Source organism: Bufo bufo, chromosome 5 (genome assembly GCF_905171765.1).
Source record: "Bufo bufo chromosome 5, aBufBuf1.1, whole genome shotgun sequence".
In the NCBI taxonomy this organism is placed as follows: Eukaryota; Metazoa; Chordata; class Amphibia; order Anura; family Bufonidae; genus Bufo; species Bufo bufo.
In genome coordinates, this window is record NC_053393.1 from 11,677,168 (window position 1) to 11,701,039 (window position 23,872).

Consider the following 23,872-nt stretch of genomic DNA (forward strand, 5'->3'; position numbering starts at 1 on the left):
AGTGCACCTGAAGGGAGGCGGATCTAGCTTGACTCCAAAACAAAACAAAAGGCTAGACACATGCTGCTAATCTGGCAGACCTCCGCACATAGCCTGAGCAGGGCATGACACTTTCCCTCTGGAGAAATCCATTTAGAGCACAATTCAGACAGCTGGGTAAATGTTTCTCTAGGTCCTTCCTTATCCTAGTATCTGTAGGTCCGGAACCTCTGGCGAAACGACTCTGCGTGTATATTATAGCATCTTAGGAATGCAGTTTTGACTTTTTCATAGTTTTCAGCATCCTCAGTTCTCATTTGGCTATAAGACTGTTGAGCTTTGCTAGTGAGAAATGCTGCTAAATGAAGTACCCAGTGTTCCTCAGGCCATTTATTAACTTGAGACACTCTATCAAAAACTTTCAGATATGATTCTATATCATCAGTCTCTGTTAACTTGGTAAGCTTTAAAGTGGTAACATTAGGCATATTGCGCTGCATGGCTTGGAGTACCTGAAAGAACAGTTCATCTCTCCTTGCATTCTCTTCATCGATGAGATTGATGTCATTGTCTATAGTTCAGATTGGACATCCCATATCTTGCACCTAGACAATGTAATATCTGCCATATTTCCACAACTGAATTTGGGTTCCAGTGATCACCAATGTTTATGGGAACAATCCTACACTAGAACTAAAGTATAAGACTTTAGAAAGACTAACTTCAAGGATATGAAGTGTTCAAAAAAAGAATTGTAAGGTTGGGATAACACAGCAAGAGTGAGCACCCAGTGGACACTATTAAAAGTTAGAGACCTTCTAAAGATCAATCTTCTATGATTCTAAGTTCAGTTCGGACTCAATCATCCAAAAACAAAAGGTGACTCCAAATTACCTGAAAATTGGTATATAACACCTAGTGATGAGCGGCAGGGGCAATATTCGAATTTGCTATATTTCGTGAATATTTGTCATAAATTCGAAAATTCTCAATTATTTTCTTGATTGCAAAAATCGGCAATGTATTATGCGCTTATTGCGCACGCAATACGGGCGTGGGTCACTTTTGCTACATTTTTCAAGCTTCTAGAAGTTTCCTGAGACTGGAGAAAATGGTTGGCTCGTCAGAACATTACAATAGCTTTATATGCAGATAAAGTGCGTCAATATATTCGCGATTGCGCAAATCGGCAATTAGTGATGCAAATATTTTTGCGCAATACGTGCAACTTCACATTTTAGCAGGTCTGACTGATTGGTGCATTAAGTATTGTTGTGAACTTGTGACATCACAGCACTATGTCTGTAGCATGTATGTATGGACAGCTACACTATACAGGGAGTGCAGAATTATTAGGCAAGTTGTATTTTTGAGGATTAATTTTATTATTGAACAACAACCATGTTCTCAATGAACCCAAAAAACTCATTAATATCAAAGCTGAATATTTTTGGAAGTAGTTTTTAGTTTGTTTTTAGTTTTAGCTATTTTAGGGGGATATCTGTGTGTGCAGGTGACTATTACTGTGCATAATTATTAGGCAACTTAACAAAAACAAATATATACCCATTTCAATTATTTATTTTTACCAGTGAAACCAATATAACATCTCAACATTCACAAATATACATTTCTGACATTCAAAAACAAAACAAAAACAAATCAGTGACCAATATAGCCACCTTTCTTTGCAAGGACACTCAAAAGCCTGCCATCCATGGATTCTGTCAGTGTTTTGATCTGTTCACCATCAACATTGTGTGCAGCAGCAACCACAGCCTCCCAGACACTGTTCAGAGAGGTGTACTGTTTTCCCTCCTTGTAAATCTCACATTTGATGATGGACCACAGGTTCTCAATGGGGTTCAGATCAGGTGAACAAGAAGGCCATGTCATTAGATTTTCTTCTTTTATACCCTTTCTTGCCAGCCACGCTGTGGAGTACTTGGACGCGTGTGATGGAGCATTGTCCTGCATGAAAATCATGTTTTTCTTGAAGGATGCAGACTTCTTCCTGTACCACTGCTTGAAGAAGGTGTCTTCCAGAAACTGGCAGTACGACTGGGAGTTGAGCTTCACTCCATACTCAACCCGAAAAGGCCCCACAAGCTCATCTTTGATGATACCAGCCCAAACCAGTACTCCACCTCCACCTTGCTGGCGTCTGAGTCGGACTGGAGCTCTCTGCCCTTTACCAATCCAGCCACGGGCCCATCCATCTGGCCCATCAAGACTCACTCTCATTTCATCAGTCCATAAAACCTTAGAAAAATCAGTCTTGAGATATTTCTTGGCCCAGTCTTGACGTTTCAGCTTGTGTGTCTTGTTCAGTGGTGGTCGTCTTTCAGCCTTTCTTACCTTGGCCATGTCTCTGAGTATTGCACACCTTGTGCTTTTGGGCACTCCAGTGATGTTGCAGCTCTGAAATATGGCCAAACTGGTGGCAAGTGGCATCTTGGCAGCTGCACGCTTGACTTTTCTCAGTTCATGGGCAGTTATTTTGCGCCTTGGTTTTTCCACACGCTTCTTGCGACCCTGTTGACTATTTTGAATGAAACGCTTGATTGTTCGATGATCACGCTTCAGAAGCTTTGCAATTTTAAGAGTGCTGCATCCCTCTGCAAGATATCTCACTATTTTTGACTTTTCTGAGCCTGTCAAGACCTTCTTTTGACCCATTTTGCCAAAGGAAAGGAAGTTGCCTAATAATTATGCACACCTAATATAGGGTGTTGATATCATTAGACCACACCCCTTCTCATTACAGAGATGCACATCACCTAATATGCTTAATTGGTAGTAGGCTTTCGATCCTATACAGCTTGGAGTAAGACAACATGCATAAAGAGGATGATGTGGTAAAAATACTCATTTGCCTAATAATTCTGCACGCAGTGTATCACTATCTAACCTACACTGACTATCTCCCACTAACTATCTGTAGTATATATATGAGCTAACTAACTAACTAATGTAATTACACAGCAAAGCACAGAGCACAGCAATGTCACTGCTCTCTCTCTCAGAACTGCAAAAAACTGCAGAAAATGGCTACTGGGGAGGTTCTTATATAGTAAGGGGGAGGCAACTTTCCTATTGGGTGCTAGGGATGTTACTAAGCTCATAAAAAGACATTGCAGCCTTCTCATTGGCCCACAAGCAAGAAGCAGGGAGAGATCATGGGTTCAGATGAAAAAAAAATCTAGAATATTTGCGAATACGAATATATAGCACTATATTCTAAATCTTCTTGAATTCTCGAAGTGGCAATATTCGCGATTAAAATTCGCGATCAACACTAATAACACCCTCTATTCTCCTGGACTTTAAATTTTTAGGAAAACATGTTATCTCTTTTCCTTACTTTTTATGAATTTTTGCTTTTCCTCTCCCCACCACCCTAAGCTCTTGAACGCAATGACATCAATAGTAAATCATGTCTGAGTGCACCTCTCTTTCTTTAAGTTCCGCAAAACAGATTTTCAAAACATTCAATACTTTGTGAAAAGGTTTGTGAAGGGGTTCCAAATGAAAGACCCAGGGAATGGCCTTGTCCTCTCAGTTTGAGAACGTTTATGCCTCGCTTCAGGCCAGGGAACTCCTTGGAGCTGGCTTTGGTGTGCTCGGTCCCTTGCTGCGGTGGGCAGTAGCAGGTATACTGTCTAGAGGACGGCCGCTCCGCTTTTTCACCCTGCTCGCTCTTCTGCTGTGCTGGTGGCTCTGTGTGACCACTGCCTCTTCCTCCGAACTACATAAGTCACTCGCATGACCTTGATTCCACGTGGGGTCGAGGACCTCATCGTCCTCCACATCATCTTCCACCCAGTCTTCACCCCTGACTTCCTTGTCGGTCTGCACACTGCAGAAAGCCCCAGCAGTTGGCACCTGTGTTTCGTCATCATCCGAGACATGCTGCGATGGTCCTCCCATGTACTCATCCTGAAACATAAGTGGTTGGGCATCGGTGCACTCAATCTCTTCCACTTCTGGGGCAGGGCTAGGTGGATGGCCCTGGGAAGCCCTGCTAACAGAGTCATCAAAAAGCAGAAGAGACTGCTGCATGACTTGGGGCTTAGACTGCTTGGCTGATTTGCAAGGGGGTGAGGTGAAAGACTGATGGACATGGGCTGCAGGTGGCAACTCTGATCTTTCAGCAGGAGACTGGGTGGGAGACAATGTGAAGGAACTGGATCCACTGTCAGCCACCCAATCTACTATCCCTGTACTTGTTTTGGCCTCACCATTCGTAGAGCAGCATTCGGCCCTACCAAATAACGCTGGAGGTTCTGTCGCCTACTCGCACCTGAGGAAGGGGTTTCACTTGTGCGTGTAGCTGGCACAGATCGACCACGTCCTCTCCTTGCAACACGAGCTCCACCAGCAGTACAACGACCGGGGCCACGTCCATTATTTGGCACTTTCCTCATTCTTTGCGTTCAACCACCAAACTAACAGATGGTTTATGTCAGGTGACAATGTAACCGCCAATAGTCAACAATTAAGTTCACTGAGAGTAAGGCAGTGCCGATGTCATAAAGAGGAGACATTTCTTCAGGTCCACAACAGTGTGACAGGCGAATTTTATACAATTACTTGGTCCCAAAAATGTTTTATTGGTCAACCAACAATGTAACAGCAGTATTGACTGGTTGTATTTGACTGTGACAAATGCAGCAAAAGCCCCAAATGTAGGGTCTTGCCCAAAATGGGTGTTTTATTAAAACCAGAATATAACAGCAGTATCTAACGCTAGTATTTGACTGTGACAAATGCAGCAAAGGCCCCAGATGTAGGGTCTTGCAAAAAATTGGTGTTTTTTTAAAACCAGAATATAACAGCAGTATCTAACACTTGTATTGGACTGCCAGAAATGCAGGAAAAGCCACAAATTTATTATCTTGCCCAAAATGGGTGTTTTTTAAACCCAGTATATAATTGCAGTATTTAAAGCTTGTATTCACACTGACAAATGCAGCAAAGGCCCCAGATGTAGGGTATTGCAAAAAAATTGAGTTTTTTTAAACCCAGAACCGGTACCCAGTACCGTATTTTTCGGCGTATAAGACGACTTTCTAACACTAGAAATTATTTTCAAAAGTCGGGGGTCGTCTTATAAGCCAGGTATACTTGGATCCGCTGGTATATTCTAACCCAGGTGTTCCCATGGTGACGGGGTCGCTTGCCTGGGGGTTAGAATATACAGGGCCCCGCCGCTTACCGTAGTACATTTATAAACTGTAATCCGTAACCTTAAATTTAATCAGTGCTCATCTCTTTACTAGGGTACCTTACTCTCAGCTCCGGTAACAGGCAGTGCTGGCGGTGCTCACTCACTGACGTCACGTGCCTGCTCCTCCCACTAGGTGGCGCAGGCGCGTGACGTCAGTGAGTGAGCGCCTCCCGTACTGCCTGTTACCGGAGATGAGAGTAAGGTACCCTAGTAAAGAGATGAGTGCTAAATAAAGTGAAAGTTACGGATTACAGTTTATAAATGTACTACTGTGAGCATCGGGGAGAGGGATCTGTGGATGGCACTGTTATGGGAGGGGGATCTGTGGATGGCACTGTCATGGGGGGGGATCTGTGGATGACACTGTTTAGGGGGGGATCTGTGGATGCCACTGTTATGGGAGGGCGATCTGTGGATGGCACTGTTTAGGGGGATCTGTGGATGGCACTGTTATGGGAGGGCGATCTGTGGATGGCCCTGTTTAGGGGGGATCTGTGGATGGCACTCTTATGGGGAGGGGGATCTGTGGATGACACTGTTATAGGGAGGGGGATCTGTAGATGACACTGTCATGGGGTGGATCTGTGGATGACACATATAGCATAAGATGCTATATAGTGTCATCCATAGATCCCCCCATAGCAGTGTCATCCATAGATCCCCCTCCAATAGCAGTGTCATCCACTGATCCCCCTCCCCATAGCAGTGTCATCTACTGATCCCCCTCCCCATAGCAGTGTCATCTGCAGTAGGCCGGATTGGACTAATGCACACTGGCGCAACAATATGCACTGACTGGGTCAGGTGTAAATGATAGTTGAGAGTTTTGTTCGTGACGGCAATTGCAGTGTGCGCAGGTTACAGTCTCAGAGCCCTTTAAGGTGTTGCAACTCACGTACCAGGTGAGGAATGCCAGAGTGGTGTAATGTCTCTGTGTAGTAGTAGGTATAGTGTCAACGGTGTCTCCTACCTTGGTACGGCTGGACTCCTGGATCCTGGCTCACTTGCAATAAATGAGTGTGTTGCTAGTAGGAGTAATTGAGGATTTTGGTAGCAATGAATGAGATCCAGACTTGGGATATAATTCAACTTGTCTTTACTGGTTGCAGATTGAATCCATATGAGATACAGCATTAGTCTTGGGTCCCAGCAGGTATTGGCAATGTATGGCAGGGATTAATATCTCTTCTGCATCAGTCATGTGCCTGGGGAATATGGCAGGAATCTGTCTTCTGCTCTGTCTATCTTCTGCTTGGTATGGGACTGACTAGCTGAGGAGGAATTTGGCTTCTCCTGGTCTCTGGATAGTTACTCACAGTTCTGCTCACAGGGAATGGCTCGTCCTGGAGATCTGGAGGTGCCGCTTGCTTGTCACCAGTTGAGGCTGAAGGCTCAGGCTGGAAATGAAGATCTGTGACATCAGCCGAGGCACGATCCTGGGTTGGGATCCCTATTTCTGGGAGCTCCTACCAGCACAGCTTTCCCCTAGCAGGGGTAGCTGGCACACTAACTAAATTACTTCCCTCCCCATGAGGCAGGACATGGGCCAGCCCGCTTCTGCTCATAGAGGAGGGAGCTAAACTGGAATAAACTATTCCAGTCTAGATATACTAAACTGTACTAAGGTCCTGCTAAACATTGCTGCCACCTGCTGGTGTACATAGAAAACTACAGCAATTACATGTAACAGGCTTAGAAAATGCACATTATTGAGGATGTGATATTAAATTACACAAGATGACAATGCAGATGTTACCAACAAATAGTAGCGGGGAAAAAGAGTTTAGTAACATTACTCTGGGATGTTACACATCCACTGATCCCCCTCCCCATAGCAGTGTCATCCACTGATCCCCCTCCCCATAGCAGTGTCATCCACTGATCCCCCTCCCCATAGCAGTGTCATCCACTGATCCCCCTCCCCATAGCAGTGTCATCCACTGATCCCCCTCCCCATAGCAGTGTCATCCACAGATCCCAGTCAGTTCCCTGGACTGGAGAATATCGTCTTGAAGACAGGGAGGGCTGGGCAGGCAGGGGTAGTCTTATACGGCGAGTATAGCCCAAACCCTATATTTTAAATGGAAAAGTTGGGGGTCGTCTTATTCGCCCAGTCGTCATATACGCCGGAAAATACGGTATTTAAAGTTTGCATTTGACTGTCACAAATTCAGCAAAGGACCAAAAATGTATTATCTTGCAAAAATGGGTGTTTTTTTTAAACCCAGTATATAATTGCAGTATTTAAAGCTTGGATTTCACTCTGACAAATGCAGCAAATGCCCCAGATGTCGGGTATTGCAAAAAATAGATTTTTTTTTAACACTGAATATAACTGCAGTATTTAAACCTTGTATTTGACTGTACAAATGCACATATGCTGTGCTAGTGCACTGAACTTGCACAAAATGGCCGCCGCCGCCCACCTAACTAACAGACGGATAAGGCTCCTTTCACACGAGCGAGTTTTCCGCGCGGGTTCAATGCGTGACGTGAACGCATTGCACCCGCACTGAATCCGGACCCATTAATTTCTATGGGGCTGTGCACGTGAGCGGTGATTTTCACGCATCACTTGTGCGTTGCGTGAAAATCGCAGCATGTTCTATATTGTGCGTTTTTCACTCAATGCAGGCCCCATAGAATTGAATGGGGCTGCGTGAAAATCGCAAGCATCCGCAAGCAAAACGCATTGCACCAGCGCGATAAAAACTGAACAACGGATCGCAATCGCAGTCAAAACTGACTGCAATTGCGTACCTACTCGCGCGGGTTTGCCGCAACGCATCCGGACCTTATCCGGACACGCTCGTCTACAAGGGGTCTTAAAGTTCTTTTTTTGTGTCACTGGGCTCAGGGCAGGGTAAAAAAGATTGTGCACTGCACCCACAAAACTAAATCGCTGTAGATCGCTGAGTTAACAAGCACTTCTGATAAAAGACTCTCTCCTATTCTTTCCCTCACAGCAGCAGAATCCTCTCCCTACACTAAGCACAGCAGAGTAACGTGCAGCGCTACGTGACTCCAGCTTATATAGAGCCTGGTCACATGCTGCACTGGCCAATCACAGCCATGCCATTAGTAGGCATGGCTGTGATGGCTTCTAAGGGCACGCGAGTTAAACACTTGTTGATTGGCTGAACCCGAACTTTACAGTTTGGATTCGCTCAACCCTAATCATGAAGGAAGCATTTTTGCTGATCCATGACTGATCCAGCAAAACACATGTGAAAGTAGCCTTACACTGTTATACTACTGATCTTCAGTGTTGTCCCAGGAAAAGATAGGAGAAAATATTTACAAAAATGTGAGGGGTGCACCTACGTGAGAGACTGTATATGTGAGGGGTGCACTTACTTTTGTGAGATACTGTATGCTTGGAGAAAAAAGGGCACAGAATTTCATAAAAAGAACACCTATCTGCAGTAAGCCGGATTGGACAAATGCACACTGGCGCAACAATATGCACTGACTGGGTCAGGTGTAAATGATAGTTAAGAGTTCTGTTCGTGACGCCAATTGCAGCGTGCGCAGGTTACAGTCTCAGGGCCCTTTAAGGTGTTGCAACTCACGTACCAGGTGAGGAATGCCAGAGTGGGGTAATATCTCTGTATGGTAGTGGGTATAGTGTCAACGGTGTCTCCTACCTGGGTACGGCTGGACTCCTGGATCCTGGCTCACTTGCAATAAATTGAGTGTTGCTAGTAGGAGTGATTGAGGGTTTAGGTAGCAGTAAATGAGATCCAGACTTGTAATATAATTCAACTTGTCTTTACTGAAGGCAGTTTGAATCCATATGAGATACAGCATTAGTCTTTTAGGTCCCAGCAGGTATTGGCAATGTATGGCAGGGATTAATATCTCTTCTGCATCTGTCATGTGCCTGGAGAATATGACAGTAATCTGTCTTCTGCTCTGTCTATCTTCTGCTTGGTATGGGACTGACTAGCTGAGGAGGAATTTGGCTTCTCCTGGTCTCTGGATAGTTACTCACAGTTATGCTCACAGGGAAAGGTTCGTCCTGGAGTTCTGGAGGTGCTTCTTGCTTGTCAACCAGTTGAGGCTGAAGGCTCAGACTGGGCATGAAGATCTTTGGTCTCAGCCGAGACTCGATCCTGGGTTGGGATCCCTAGAACTGGGAGCGCCTACCAGCACAGCCTTCCCCTAGCCGGGGTGGTTGGCACACTAACTCTAACTTCCTTCCCCACCCATGAGGCAGGATGTGGGAACATTCCACACCTCCTCAAGGAGGGGGGAGCTAAACTGGAATGTACTATTCCAGTCTGGATATGCTAAACTGAACTAAAGCCCTGCTAAACACATTGCTGCCACCTGCTGGTGTACATTGAAATTACAGCAAATACATTTAACAAGGATTTCAATATGCACATTTGTGAGAATGTGATGTTAAATTACACAGGATGACAATGCAGATACACTTAACAGGATGTAGCGGGGTAAAAGAGTTTAGTAACATAACTCTGGGATGTTACATATCCAACTCTTAAAGGGAATCTGTCACCAAAAAAACGCTTACTAAGCTGTTAATAGTACCTTATAGTGCTGCATAGTAGTCTCCTAATGCACTTTTTCATAGTTTAGCCACATCTAGCCTCCTTGAGAAATAGATGTTTTATTCAGCTGCTGCCCCCTGCTTCAAGTCAGGTTTGAAGTCAAGGGGGTAGCGGCCTAGGCGTCTCCAATGCTGCTCTCCCCGTCTCCCGCCGCGTTTATTGACAAGCCGGATCTCAGTGCCGGGACCGCGCTCCGAGCCCGCATGCACAGTAAAGGGCTGCTGTAGCGCGATCCCGGCTCCGGCTCGTACACTCAGCCGGCTTCAGTTTCGCTACTGCGCATGCGCCCGCCAGCCTTACATACTAGCGCAGTTACAGAAGATGCCGGGCACATGCGCAGTAGCGAAACTGAAGCCGGCTGAGTGTACGAGCCGGAGCCGGGATCGCGCTACAGCAGCCCTTTACTGTGCATGCGGGCTCGGAGCGCGATCCCGGCACTGAGATCCGGCTTGTCAATAAACGCGGCGGGAGACGGGGAGAGCAGCATTGGAGACGCCTAGGCCGCTGCCCCCTTGACTTCAAACCTGACTTGAAGCAGGGGGCAGCAGCTGAATAAAACATTGATTTCTCAAGGAGGCTAGATGTGGCTAAACTATGAAAAAGTGCATTAGGAAACTACTATGCAGCACTATAAGGTACTATTAACAGCTTAGTAAGCGTTTTTTTGGTGACAGGTTCCCTTTAACCATGGGGGTGGATCAATAATGCTTCGGGGGTTGTGTTGTCATCAATGTCACGAGGGAAAAATTTATTCATTGAAATTCCAGCATATTCTGGAAGCAAACATAACACCAACTGTAAAGAAGCTGAAGTTGAAAAGAGGATGGCTTCTACAAAAGGATAATGATCCTAAACGCACCTCAAAACCACAACAGACAATCTCAAAAGGTGCAAGCTGAAGGTTTTACCATGGTCCTCACAGACCCCTGATCTGCTGAAGGTTTTACTGTGGCCCTCACAGACCCCTGATCTGCTGAAGGTTTTACTGTGGCCCTCACAGTCCCCTGATCTGCTGAAGGTTTTACCATGGTCTTCACAGTCCCCTGATCTGCTGAAGGTTTTACCATGGTCCTCACAGTCCCCTGATCTGCTGAAGGTTTTACCATGGCCCTCAGAGTCCCCTGATCTGCTGAAGGTTTTACCATGGTCGTCACAGTCCCCTGATCTGCTGAATGTTTTACCATGGTCCTCACAGTCCCCTGATCTTCTGAAGGTTTTACCATGGCCCTCACAGTCCCCTGATCTGCTGAAGGTTTTACCATGGTCCTCACAGTCCCCTGATCTGCTGAAGGTTTTACCATGGTCCTCACAGTTCCCTGATCTGCTGAAGGTTTTACCATGGTCCTCACAGTCCCCTGATCTGTTGAAGATTAAAGCATGGGCATGCAGTGGTCTTATGTGGGTAATGTGGGGGCGCAGGATGCCAAGAGTGATCATGCTGACCCCTCTATGTACATTCAGCTGCTGTATTAGGGGCTCTGCCTCTGTGACTCATGGATTTGGTGACTCCCATATACTCTGCATACATGACTCCTCTGTACAATAACTGACTCTTGTAGCGGTGACTTCTATGACTCCAGAATATTAGAATCCTGTATCTGCACAGGTCACATGGCCATAGATATTTAAAATGGCTTATATATTGGTCACGCGTGTACAACACTGTGCAAAAGTTTTAGGCAGGTGTGGAAAAAGTGCTGCGTAGTAAGAATTCTTTCAAAACTAGAAGTGTTAAAAGTTTATTTTATCAAAATGCAAAGTGAGTGAAGAAAAGAGAAATCTGAATCCTGTCAGTATCTGGTGTGACCACCCTTTGCCTTCGGCATCCATTCTTCTAGGTACTTGCACACAGGTTTTGAAGGAACTTGGCAGGGAGCTTCTAAACATCCTGGAGAACTAAGCACAGATCTCCTGTGGACATAGGCCTGCTCAGATCCTTCTTCTTCTCTTCATGTATGACTGGATGATGCTGAGATCAGGGCTCTGTGGGACCATATTATCACCTCCAGGACTCCTGATTCTTCTTTATGCTAGAGATACTTCTTGATGACATTGCCTGGATGTTGGGGGCCGTTGTCATGCTGCTGAAATAACTTAAATTTAAACTATTACCAGGGGCGGATTAAGTGCATGATAGACCCGGGGCTGTCTATCCAAAGTCTCTTCCTAGGTCATATGACATCGTTCACATTGTCTAGGACGGTCCAGCTCTGTCCCATCTGAGTGATTGGGTCGGAGCTGTAATACCAAACGCAGTGCAATCACATGGACAGCGCTGTGCTTGGTAAGGAGCAAAGAGGCTGCGGCGCTCACTGGGACATCGCGGTCTCCTCAAACAGCTGATTAGTGGGGGTGCCCGGAGTCGGACCCCCATCATCTCATAACTCTGTGAGCACAGATGTCATAGATGTTACCTGCAGTCCTATGTAACACCCCACATAACACAGTGACTGCATGGAACATCTACTTCATTATCTGCACACAGAAAGTTATCACTGTTATCTGCGCTGTTACATAGGACTGCAGGTGACAAATAAAAATTTTAGTTGTCAAATTTAAAATACATACGATTATGATAAAAAAAAGACTTGGAGGAAAAGATGAGACGCAGGTCACAGTAGTGAGCCCGCTCTACATATAGGAGAATACAGCACCACATACCTGTTACATCCAGGGACATCTCCTGTCATGTAGACCTTCTCTGTCCTCTTCTCCTCCGTTTGACCCAGACCGCCAAGACTAATTCTTTTAGCCACATCTCGTCTCTGCAGAGTTTGTTACACAGACATGTTAGAGTTCTCATAATTGGGGTCATTTATCAAACTGGTGTAAAGTAGAACTGGCTTAGGTGCTCACAGCATCCAATCAGATTCCAGCTTTCATTTTCCAGAGGAGCTGTCAAAAATGAAAGGGGGAATCTGTTGCTATGGGCAACTAACACAGTTCTACTTTACACCAGTTTGATAAAATACCCCAAAGGTCCCTATAGTGTCTACAGTAATTATAATGTCCCCTAGAGACCCCCAGTAATAATAACACCCTATACTGTGCTCCAGGTAATAATGCCTGTATAGTGTCCCCAAAAATAATGTCCCCTAATAGCAACACCCCCACACTGCCCCCATATAGTAATTTCCCCCACACTGCCCCCATATAGTAATTTCCCCCACACTGCCCCATATAGTAATTTCCCCCACACTGCCCCCATATAGTAATTTCCCCCACACTGCCCCATATAGTAATTTCCCCCACACTGCCCCCATATAGTAATTACCCCCACACTGCCCCATATAGTAATTTCCCCCACACTGCCCCATATAGTAATTTCTTCCACACTGCCTGCCATGTAGTAATTTCCCCCACACTGCCCCATATAGTAATTTCTTCCACACTGCCTGCCATGTAGTAATTTCCCCCACACTGCCCCATATAGTAATTTCCCCCACACTGCCTGCCATGTAGTAATTTCCCCCACACTACCCCATATAGTAATTTCTTCCACACTGCCTCCCATGTAGTAATTTACCCCACATTGCTCCCATCAAGTAATAACCCCACACACTGCCCCCATTAGATAATTTGCCCAGACACTGCCATCCATTTAGTAATTTGCCCCGCACAGTATTAATTTCTCCACACTGCCCCCACAGTATTAATTCCCCCATGATAGTAATTTTCCCCCACGTAGTAGTTTGCCCCCCCCACTTTCCCTTCAGTGATATTCTCCTGTGCCCCCCAGTAATGTCCCCCAAAGTTGGCACACACAAAAAAAAAAAAAAGCTAATACTTACCTGTGTCCCAGTTGGCGCTCACGCGTCGAAGGTGCAGGCGCGCTGCGCACACACGCCACACGGGCACAGGTGCGGCCTACTAGGCCTGAAGAGTATGGTGGTGATCGTCAGACAGTGGCGGGGCAAGGAACTATGTGCTTGGGCCCGGGGCAACCGACCCAAACGCCCCAATTATAATCCGCCTCTGACTATTACTTCTATTTTTGAAAACATGCTTAACTTGCAATTTTTTTGCACGCCGGCCTACAACTTCTGCACTGCACTGTATGTCAGTGACTCCTGTATCAGGGACCGTAGTATCAGGGCCTCCTATATCCAGGACTTGTGTATTCAGTGACTCCTGTGTCTGATGATCAGGAAACTCTTGTATCGGGGACGACCCCTGTATCTGTGATCCTCCTGTATCAGAGACCCTCATTCCACTGGGGACTCCTCTATAGGTGACTGGTATCTATTCCTACTGTATCAGGGACTTCTGTATAAATGACCCTTGTGTTTAGTGGCTCCGTTACCAGTGACCCCTCATATCAGAGAGAGCCCCATATTGGGGACTCCTGTATCAGGGGCATCTTTCTTGGGGACAGTCAGATTCCTGTGACTCGTTGATGAGAGGTGGATGACTTCATGCTGCCACATTGCCTTAGATCTCACCAGCACGGAGAGAAATAATTCCACTCCTATAATCCAGCACAATAGTCCTCCCGTCTTTGGTCAGGAGAGGGTTAAACCCGGTTGGTCTACTTTGGTGAGATAATGGACTTCAGAGATCATTGAGCACAAAGATGGAATTACTGATGTATTCTTCTTAATCGCAGGAGCCATGGCGCTGTCCATCATCCTCGCAGTTCTTTTCATCCTCCTCATCGCTCACATCATTTACCAGTCATGGTCCCTACAGAATAAATACAAGTCACTGCCTCCTGGACCTACCCCGATTCCTGTGGTGGGGACCCCCCAGTACCTACGGTTGAGAGATGCCATCGCCAACTATGGCATGGTAAGTGTCCACGAGGAGACGTTGTGCGGATCATGCACGGTAATGCAGATGCAATGTTCATTCGTGTCAAGATGACGACAGTTTGCTGAAAATGTTGTTGAAACCTTAACTCTGATTTACATTAGACGCAGAGACAACCCACCGAGGAAGACATGGGGGAACATAGAGGTCAATCCAACATATCCAGAATACACAGGGATGGGCACCTGTACCATTAGTAATGGAAGGTGCTGGAACTTGTGCTCCTTACCCAGGGGTGCACCTAGCCTTTCTGCTGCTTGAGGCAAAAACTGTAATGACGCCCCCCTTCCCCCCAATGCCAAATTCTCAACCCAACCCCTTCTCTCCAGCCTTACTGTTAAAGGCATGCTTGGAAAGCATTTCGTATAGGGCTACAAGACATACTGGTTAATATGTAGAGATGAAGACCTCCACAATGAAAGCTCTCATTGCCCAAGGCCTTTCTGCTGCACCCTACTTGTCCCTACCTGGTGCTGCCTGAGGCAATCGCCTCACCTGACCTCATCAGCGGTGCACCCCTGTCCTTACCATTTTCCAGATCCCTGCTTGCTGTCAGTGAACACAAATGTTCATTATTTAGACTGAAATAAGAGAGAACAGGGAGAAGGATGAAGGGATTTTTTTATTCACAGCTCCAGCATCTGTACATCACTGCTGGATGGAGCGGTCCGGCTGGGAACATGTATGAGAATGTTTGTGTCCGTGTGTCGCTGTGTGCCTGTGCCTGTGTGTCACTGTGTGCCTGTGCCTGTGTGTCACTGTGTGCCTGTGACTGTGTGTCACTGTGTGCCTGCGTCTGTGTGTCACTGTGTGCCTGTGTCTGTGTGTCACTGTGTGTATGTGTCCGTGTGTCACTGTGTGCCTGTGTGCCTGGGTGTCACTGTGTGCCTGCGTCTGTGTGTCACTGTGTGCCTGTGTCTGTGTGTCTGTGTCCGTGTGTCACTATGTGCCTGTGTCTGTGTGTCACTGTGTGCCTGTGTCCGTGTGTCACTGTGTGCCTGCGTCTGTGTGTCACTGTGTGCCTGTGTCTGTGTGTCTGTGTCCGTGTGTCACTATGTGCCTGTGTCTGTGTGTCACTGTGTGCCTGTGTCCGTGTGTCACTGTGTGCCTGTGTCTGTGTGTCTGTGTCCGTGTGTCACTATGTGCCTGTGTCTGTGTGTCGCTGTGTGCCTGTGTCTGTGTGTCACTATGTGCCTGTGTCTGTGTGTCGCTGTGTGCCTGTGTCTGTGTGTCACTGTGTGCCTGTGTCCGTGTGTCACTGTGTGCCTGTGTCTGTGTGTCACTGTGTGCCTGTGTCTGTGTGTCGCTGTGTGCCTGTGTCTGTGTTTCACTGTGTGCCTGTGCCTGTGTGTCACTGTGTGTCGCTAAATGCCTGTGCCTGTGTGTCACTGTGTGTCGCTAAATGCCTGTGTCTGTGTGTCACTTTGTGCCTGTGTTCGTGTGTCACTGTGTGTCGCTGTGTGCCTGCGTCTATATCTGTCACTGTGTGCCTGTATCTGTGTGTCGCTGTGTGCCTGTGTCCGTGTGTCGCTGTGTGCCTGTGTCTGTGTGTCACTGTGTGCCTGTGTCTGTGTGTCACTGTGTGTCGCTGTGTGCCTGTGTGTCACTGTGTGCCTGTGTCTGTGTGTCGCTGTGTGCCTGTGTCTGTGTGTCGCTGTGTGCCTGTGTCTGTGTGTCACTGTGTGTCGCTGTGTGCCTGTGCCTGTGTGTCACTGTGTGCCTGTATCTGTGTGTCACTGTGTGCCTGTGTCTGTGTGTCACTGTGTGCCTGTGTCTGTGTGTCACTGTGTGCCTGTGTGTCACTGTGTCTGTGTGTCGCTGTGTGCCTGTATGTCACTGTGTGCCTGTGCCTGTGTGTCACTGTGTGCCTGTGTGTCACTGTGTGCCTGTGTGTCACTGTGTGCCTGTGTCTGTGTGTCGCTGTGTGCCTGTATCTGTGTGTCACTGTGTGCCTGTGTCTGTGTGTCACTGTGTGCCTGTGTGTCACTGTGTGCCTGTGTGTCACTGTGTGCCTGTGTCTGTGTGTCACTGTGTGCCTGTGTCTGTGTGTCACTGTGTGCCTGTGTCTGTGTGTCACTGTGTGCCTGTGTCCATGTGTCGCTGTGTGCCTGTGCCTGTGTGTCACTGTGTGCCTGTGTCTGTGTGTTGATGTGTGCCTGTGTCTGTGTGTTGCTGTGTGCCTGTGTCCATGTGTCGCTGTGTGCCTGTGTCTGTGTGTCACTGTGTGCCTGTGTCTGTGTGTCGCTGTGTGCCTGTGTGTCACTGTGTGCCTGTGTCTGTGTGTCGCTGTGTGCCTGTGTCTGTGTGTCACTGTGTGTCGCTGTGTGCCTGTGCCTGTGTGTCACTGTGTGCCTGTATCTGTGTGTCACTGTGTGCCTGTGTCTGTGTGTCACTGTGTGCCTGTGTGTCACTGTGTCTGTGTGTCGCTGTGTGCCTGTATGTCACTGTGTGCCTGTGCCTGTGTGTCACTGTGTGCCTGTGTGTCACTGTGTGCCTGTGTCTGTGTGTCACTGTGTGCCTGTGTCTGTGTGTCGCTGTGTGCCTGTGTCTGTCTGTCACTGTGTGCCTGTGTCTGTGTGTCTGTCTGTCACTGTGTGCCTGTGTCTGTGTCGCTGTGTGCCTGTGTCTGTGTCGCTGTGTGCCTGTGTCTGTGTCGCTGTGTGCCTGTGTCTGTGTGCCTGTGTCTGTCTGTCACTGTGTGCCTGTGTCTGTGTGCCTGTGTCTGTCTGTCACTGTGTGCCTGTGTCTGTGTGTGTATATGTTTGTACGAGTGTCAAAATGTGTACATGTAAGTATAGATGTGCGATGTGTCAGCGTGTATTCCTGTTTCTGTGTGTAGACAGTTATTCAGTGAGACTTTACAATTTTTGTTTATAAAAGTTTATAAAACCATTAACCTCTTACTGTCCGCACATTTGTGTTTCCTCCATCAGCTCAGCAAGCAATATGGCAGAATATTCACCATCTGGAAATTGTCAGAACCGGTGATTGTTCTGTGCGGTTATGAAATGCTGAAAGCGGGTCTGATGGATTACCCCGAGGAGGTGTGCGAACGACCATTCCTTCCAGTATTTGAAATCGCCACAAAGGGATACGGTGAGAGGAACACGTTATATGATTTAGACCAATTCTGTTTCTAAAATTTACATAATGGAGAATCTCTGTAAATGTTAACGACCTACATTAATACAGTATGCACTAGAGAGGGAGGAGGGGGATGGAGCTGCAGGTTATCTCTAGCTGAGAGAAGAGGAGGGGAAGCAGCAGAGGAGACCTCTGAATGGTCAGAGTGTACAGCACGGCTCTGACTCCACCAGGAAGATCCCGGCTTTTAAGGTTAGACACAATATTTTGCCTGCTCTATATCTACAGCAGTGGAACCGCGGCATTATCTTCTGTAACATTAGGTGCTTCCTTACATCAGTGTTAAACTAATGACTGCCCCAAGGTTGGGTGATCAGTGAGGGGTCCTGGGACCTCCGACAATAAGCTGAATGAAGGTTCCCCTTCAGCATTTATCCAGGCTCCTAGTGATGTAGTTGATGTGATGCAGCTATGGCCAATAATTTCTCCACCACACGGTCTTCTTCCTTCACCCCACAGTACTTGACCACGTGTGGCACCTCCCAGATTAAATAGGAGAGTTCTACTGTCCCAGGACATAATGATTCTGTCTGCACAGGCTCTCTGACAAAGACTGCTGGAGTTGGCAAATACTAAGGGCATGGTAGCTGATATTGGGGTTACTATGTCTAACGATGGGCCACTGCGTTATCTGAGGAACAACTGCTCTTAGTGGTGCATTGTGCCTAGCTCTCTGGTTGGTACTTTAATGAGGAAACTGTAGGAATTCACTGCAGGACACTATCCACTTCTACATGTCCCTCTTTTGGCATGAATGTCGACTGGTGTCACTATGTAAGAAGGTAAGTTTTCAGTATGTGGCCCATGACCCTATCAAGGGTGGAGCAGTAATGGAGGAGGACAAAGGATAGCTAACGCAACAGAGCTTTAATCTGTTTGAGTCACACAGCTTTCACTGTTCCAGACAATAGCACTTGGCTTGATGGTTACAGTCTCACATGGATACACAGCTTGGCAGTTATTGTCTCAGGTGGGTACACAGATTGGCAGTTATTGTCTCAGGTGGGTACACAGATTGGCAGTTAGGCCCTCAATGCTCAAGCTTGGAGAAGGCAGCTGCGCTCACAGGAGCACCGCTGCCTACTGAAAATAGCTAATCAGATCCCCACCGATCAGATACTGATGACCACCACCAGCTGAGGAGTTATGGTGGCAGATTGGATGGCTGCAATTCTGCATAGTGGTGATGAGGGTGTCTTTGACCATAATCCTTCACCTCACAGCAGGGTCAGCAGAAGCTGGACATAGAAGGTCACTCTGTTGTCTCTTGTCCCAAGACTTTACTTCAGTTCGGGGAAGTGTGTGCTCTAGGAGCTGCTTCCTCATTCCGAGGTAGGAGAGGGTCCTCTCCCTTCCCCTCTCCTCCGAAAATTCCCTCTTGACTAAGTCTCTCCAGCTCGGACAGGAAGTCGGACTAGCCCACTCCAACCAGGAGGGGGTCGGTTTGGAATGGTAAGTTTCCGAACATTGACAACCATAACCCATCTGCTGGTGAACAAAGTGTATTACATGTAATTACATCCTTATTGAATAAGAGGTATATAAAATACAGTATCCAAGTGTAAAACAGTAATACCCCCAACTCTTGGGTATTACACATTGGCATGATGTATAAGCACAATGAGAATGACCAGCCCTGGTGCAACAGTTCAGGTGCACAGCAGAGTCAGTTCAGTCCACTACTGCGTAAGGGTTGAGGGTCAATAATGTGATCGGCTTGTGCGGCAACGCCTAATTACAACCACAGTTTGGCTGGTGAGGCCCGAGAAACTACAGTTTGACAAGCCCTGCTTTAGTCTGTAGCTAAATTGTACTGTAACTAGAGATGAGCAAATTTCTCAATAATTTGATTTGGACAGTTCGCCAAATTTTCCAAAAAGATTTGATTCAATCCAAATTTATTTGTGACAAATCGCATTAAAAAACATCTATTTCCTGGCTGCAGAGAGCCTGTATAGCGGTGTAGAACACTATGCCTGTATAGCTGTGTAGAACACTGTGCCTGTATAGCGGTGTAGAACACTGTGCCTGTATAGTGGTGTAGAACACTGTGCCTGTATAGCGGTGTAGAACACTGTGCCTGTATGGTGGTGTAGAACACTGTGCCTGTATAGTGGTGTAGAACACTGTGCCTGTATAGCGGTGTAGAACACTGTGCCTGTTTAGGGGTGTAGAACACTGTGCCTGTATAGCGGTGTAGAACACTGTGCCTGTATAGCGGTGTAGAACACTGTGCCTGTATAGCGGTGTAGAACACTGTGCCTGTATAGCGGTGTAGAACACTGTGCCTGTATAGTGGTGTAGATTAGAACACTGTGCCTGTATAGTGGTGTAGAACACTGTGCCTGTATAGTGGTGTAGAACACTGTGCTTGTATAGGGGTGTAGAACACTGTGCCTGTATAGCGGTGTAGAACACTGTGCCTGTATAGCGGTGTAGAACACTGTGCCTGTATAGTGGTGTAGAACACTGTGCCTGTATAGCGGTGTAGAACACTGTGCCTGTATAGTGGTGTAGAACACTGTGCCTGTATAGCGGTGTAGAACACTGTGCCTGTATAGTGGTGTAGAACACTGTGCCTGTATAGTGGTGTAGATTAGAACACTGTGCCTGTATAGTGGTGTAGAACACTGTGCCTGTATAGTGGTGTAGAACACTGTGCCTGTATAGCGGTGTAGAACACTGTGCCTGTATACCGGTGTAGAACACTGTGCCTGTATAGTGGTGTAGAACACTGTGCCTGTATAGTGGTGTAGAACACTGTGCCTGTATAGCGGTGTAGAACACTGTGCCTGTATAGCGGTGTAGAACACTGTGCCTGTATAGGGGTGTAGAACACTGTGCCTGTATAGCGGTGTAGAACACTGTGCCTGTATAGTGGTGTAGAACACTGTGCCTGTATAGCGGTGTAGAACACTGTGCCTGTATAGCGGTGTAGAACACTGTGCCTGTATAGCAGTGTAGAACACTGTGCCTGTATAGCGGTGTAGAACACTGTGCCTGTATAGCGGTGTAGAACACTGTGCCTGTATAGTGGTGTAGAACACTGTGCCTGTATAGTGGTGTAGAACACTGTGCCTCTATAGTGGTGTAGAACACTGTGCCTGTATAGCGGTGTAGAACACTGTGCCTGTATAGCGGTGTAGAACACTGTGCCTGTATAGCGGTGTAGAACACTGTGTCTGTATAGCGGTGTAGAACACTGTGCCTGTATAGCGGTGTAGAACACTGTGCCTGTATAGCGGTGTAGAACACTGTGCCTGTATAGTGGTGTAGAACACTGTGCCTGTATAGTGGTGTAGAACACTGTGCCTCTATAGTGGTGTAGAACACTGTGCCTCTATAGTGGTGTAGAACACTGTGCCTGTATAGTGGTGTAGAACACTGAGCCTGTATAGGGGTGTAGAACACTGTGACTGTATAGTGGTGTAGAACACTGTGCCTGTATAGTGGTGTAGAACACTGAGCCTGTATAGCGGTGTAGAACACTGTGCCTGTATAGCGGTGTAGAACACTGTGCCTGTATAGCGGTGTAGAACACTGTGCCTGTATAGGGGTGTAGAACACTGTGCCTGTATAGCGGTGTAGAACACTGTGCCTCTATAGTGGTGTAGAACACTGTGCCTGTATAGTGGTGTAGAACACTGTGCCAGTATAGCGGTGTAGAACACTGTGCCTGTATAGTGGTGTAGAACACTGTGCCTGTATAGCGGTGTAGAACACTGTGCCTGTATAGTGGTGTAGAACACTGTGCCTGTATAGTGGTGTAGAACACTGTGCCTTTATAGTGGTGTAGAGCACTGTGCCTGTATAGGGGTGTAGAACACTGTGCCTGTATAGTGGTGTAGAACACTGTGCCTTTATAGTGGTGTAGAGCACTGTGCCTGTATAGTGGTGTAGAACACTGTGCCTGTATAGGGGTGTAGAACACTGTGCCTCTATAGTGGTGTAGAACACTGTGCCTCTATAGTGGTGTAGAACACTGTGCCTGTATAGTGGTGTAGAACACTGTGCCTGTATAGCGGTGTAGAACACTGTGCCTGTATAGCGGTGTAGAACACTGTGCCCGTATAGTGGTGTAGAACACTGAGCCTGTATAGGGGTGTAGAACACTGTGCCTGTATAGTGGTGTAGAACACTGTGCCTGTATAGCGGTGTAGAACACTGAGCCTGTATAGCGGTGTAGAACACTGTGCCTGTATACTGGTGTAGAACACTGTGCCTGTATAGCGGTGTAGAACACTGTGCCTGTATAGGGGTGTAGAACACTGTGCCTGTATAGTGGTGTAGATCACTGTGCCTCTATAGCGGTGTAGAACACTGTGCCTGTATAGCGGTGTAGAACACTGTGCCTGTATAGCGGTGTAGAACACTGTGCCTGTATAGTGGTGTAGAACACTGTGCCTGTATAGCGGTGTAGAACACTGTGCCTTTATAGTGGTGTAGAGCACTGTGCCTGTATAGTGGTGTAGAACACTGTGCCTCTATAGTGGTGTAGAACACTGTGCCTCTATAGTGGTGTAGAACACTGTGCCTGTATAGTGGTGTAGAACACTGAGCCTGTATAGGGGTGTAGAACACTGTGACTGTATAGTGGTGTAGAACACTGTGCCTGTATAGTGGTGTAGAACACTGAGCCTGTATAGCGGTGTAGAACACTGTGCCTGTATAGCGGTGTAGAACACTGTGCCTGTATAGCGGTGTAGAACACTGTGCCTGTATAGGGGTGTAGAACACTGTGCCTGTATAGCGGTGTAGAACACTGTGCCTCTATAGTGGTGTAGAACACTGTGCCTGTATAGTGGTGTAGAACACTGTGCCTGTATAGCGGTGTAGAACACTGTGCCTTTATAGTGGTGTAGAGCACTGTGCCTGTATAGTGGTGTAGAACACTGTGCCTGTATAGCGGTGTAGAACACTGTGCCTCTATAGTGGTGTAGAACACTGTGCCTTTATAGTGGTGTAGAGCACTGTGCCTGTATAGTGGTGTAGAACACTGTGCCTGTATAGAGGTGTAGAACACTGTGCCTCTATAGTGGTGTAGAACACTGTGCCTCTATAGTGGTGTAGAACACTGTGCCTGTATAGCGGTGTAGAACACTGTGCCTGTATAGCGGTGTAGAACACTGTGCCTGTATAGCGGTGTAGAACACTGTGCCCGTATAGTGGTGTAGAACACTGAGCCTGTATAGGGGTGTAGAACACTGTGCCTGTATAGTGGTGTAGAACACTGTGCCTGTATAGCGGTGTAGAACACTGAGCCTGTATAGCGGTGTAGAACACTGTGCCTGTATACTGGTGTAGAACACTGTGCCTGTATAGCGGTGTAGAACACTGTGCCTGTATAGGGGTGTAGAACACTGTGCCTGTATAGTGGTGTAGAACACTGTGCCTCTATAGCGGTGTAGAACACTGTGCCTGTATAGCGGTGTAGAACACTGTGCCTGTATAGCGGTGTAGAACACTGTGCCTGTATAGTGGTGTAGAACACTGTGCCTGTATAGCGGTGTAGAACACTGTGCCTGTATAGTGGTGTAGAACACTGTGCCTGTATAGTGGTGTAGAACACTGAGCCTGTATAGAGGTGTAGAACACTGTGCCTGTATAGTGGTGTAGAACACTGTGCCTGTATAGTGGTGTAGAACACTGAGCCTGTATAGCGGTGTAGAACACTGTGCCTGTATAGTGGTGTAGAACACTGTGCCTGTATAGTGGTGTAGAACACTGTGCCTGTATAGTGGTGTAGAGCACTGTGCCTTTATAGTGGTGTAGAACACTGTGCCTGTATAGCGGTGTAGAACACTGTGCCTGTATAGCGGTGTAGAACACTGTGCCTGTATAGCGGTGTAGAACACTGTGCCTGTATAGGGGTGTAGAACACTGTGCCTGTATAGTGGTGTAGAACACTGTGCCTGTATAGTGGTGTAGAACACTGTGCCTGTATAGTGGTGTAGAACACTGTGCCTGTATAGTGGTGTAGAACACTGTGCCTTACAGTAACACGCATAGGGAGTCTGCTGTGGTAGTGAAATAATACTGTGAGTTCGTATGACATGAGGATGACAGGCGTCGCTCTTAGAATCACTGCACACTTCACTTATTTGGGCAGTCACGGGGCCAAAACTGACCAAATAAC

General features: G+C 47.0%; 1 protein-coding gene across 1 annotated transcript in view; it reads left to right on the plus strand.

Annotated features, from left to right (window-relative positions):
- The first annotated feature begins 14,358 nt into the window (after window positions 1–14,358).
- The window catches only part of LOC121002853 (cytochrome P450 2C29-like), a 70,596-nt gene continuing 61,082 nt past the window's right edge, over window positions 14,359–23,872 (plus strand). The window contains exons 1-2 of the mRNA XM_040434463.1: window positions 14,359–14,571; window positions 17,526–17,688. Of these exons, the coding sequence (XP_040290397.1) occupies window positions 14,395–14,571; window positions 17,526–17,688 (340 nt within the window). The 5' untranslated portion in view covers window positions 14,359–14,394. The remainder of the gene's footprint in view (window positions 14,572–17,525; window positions 17,689–23,872) is intronic.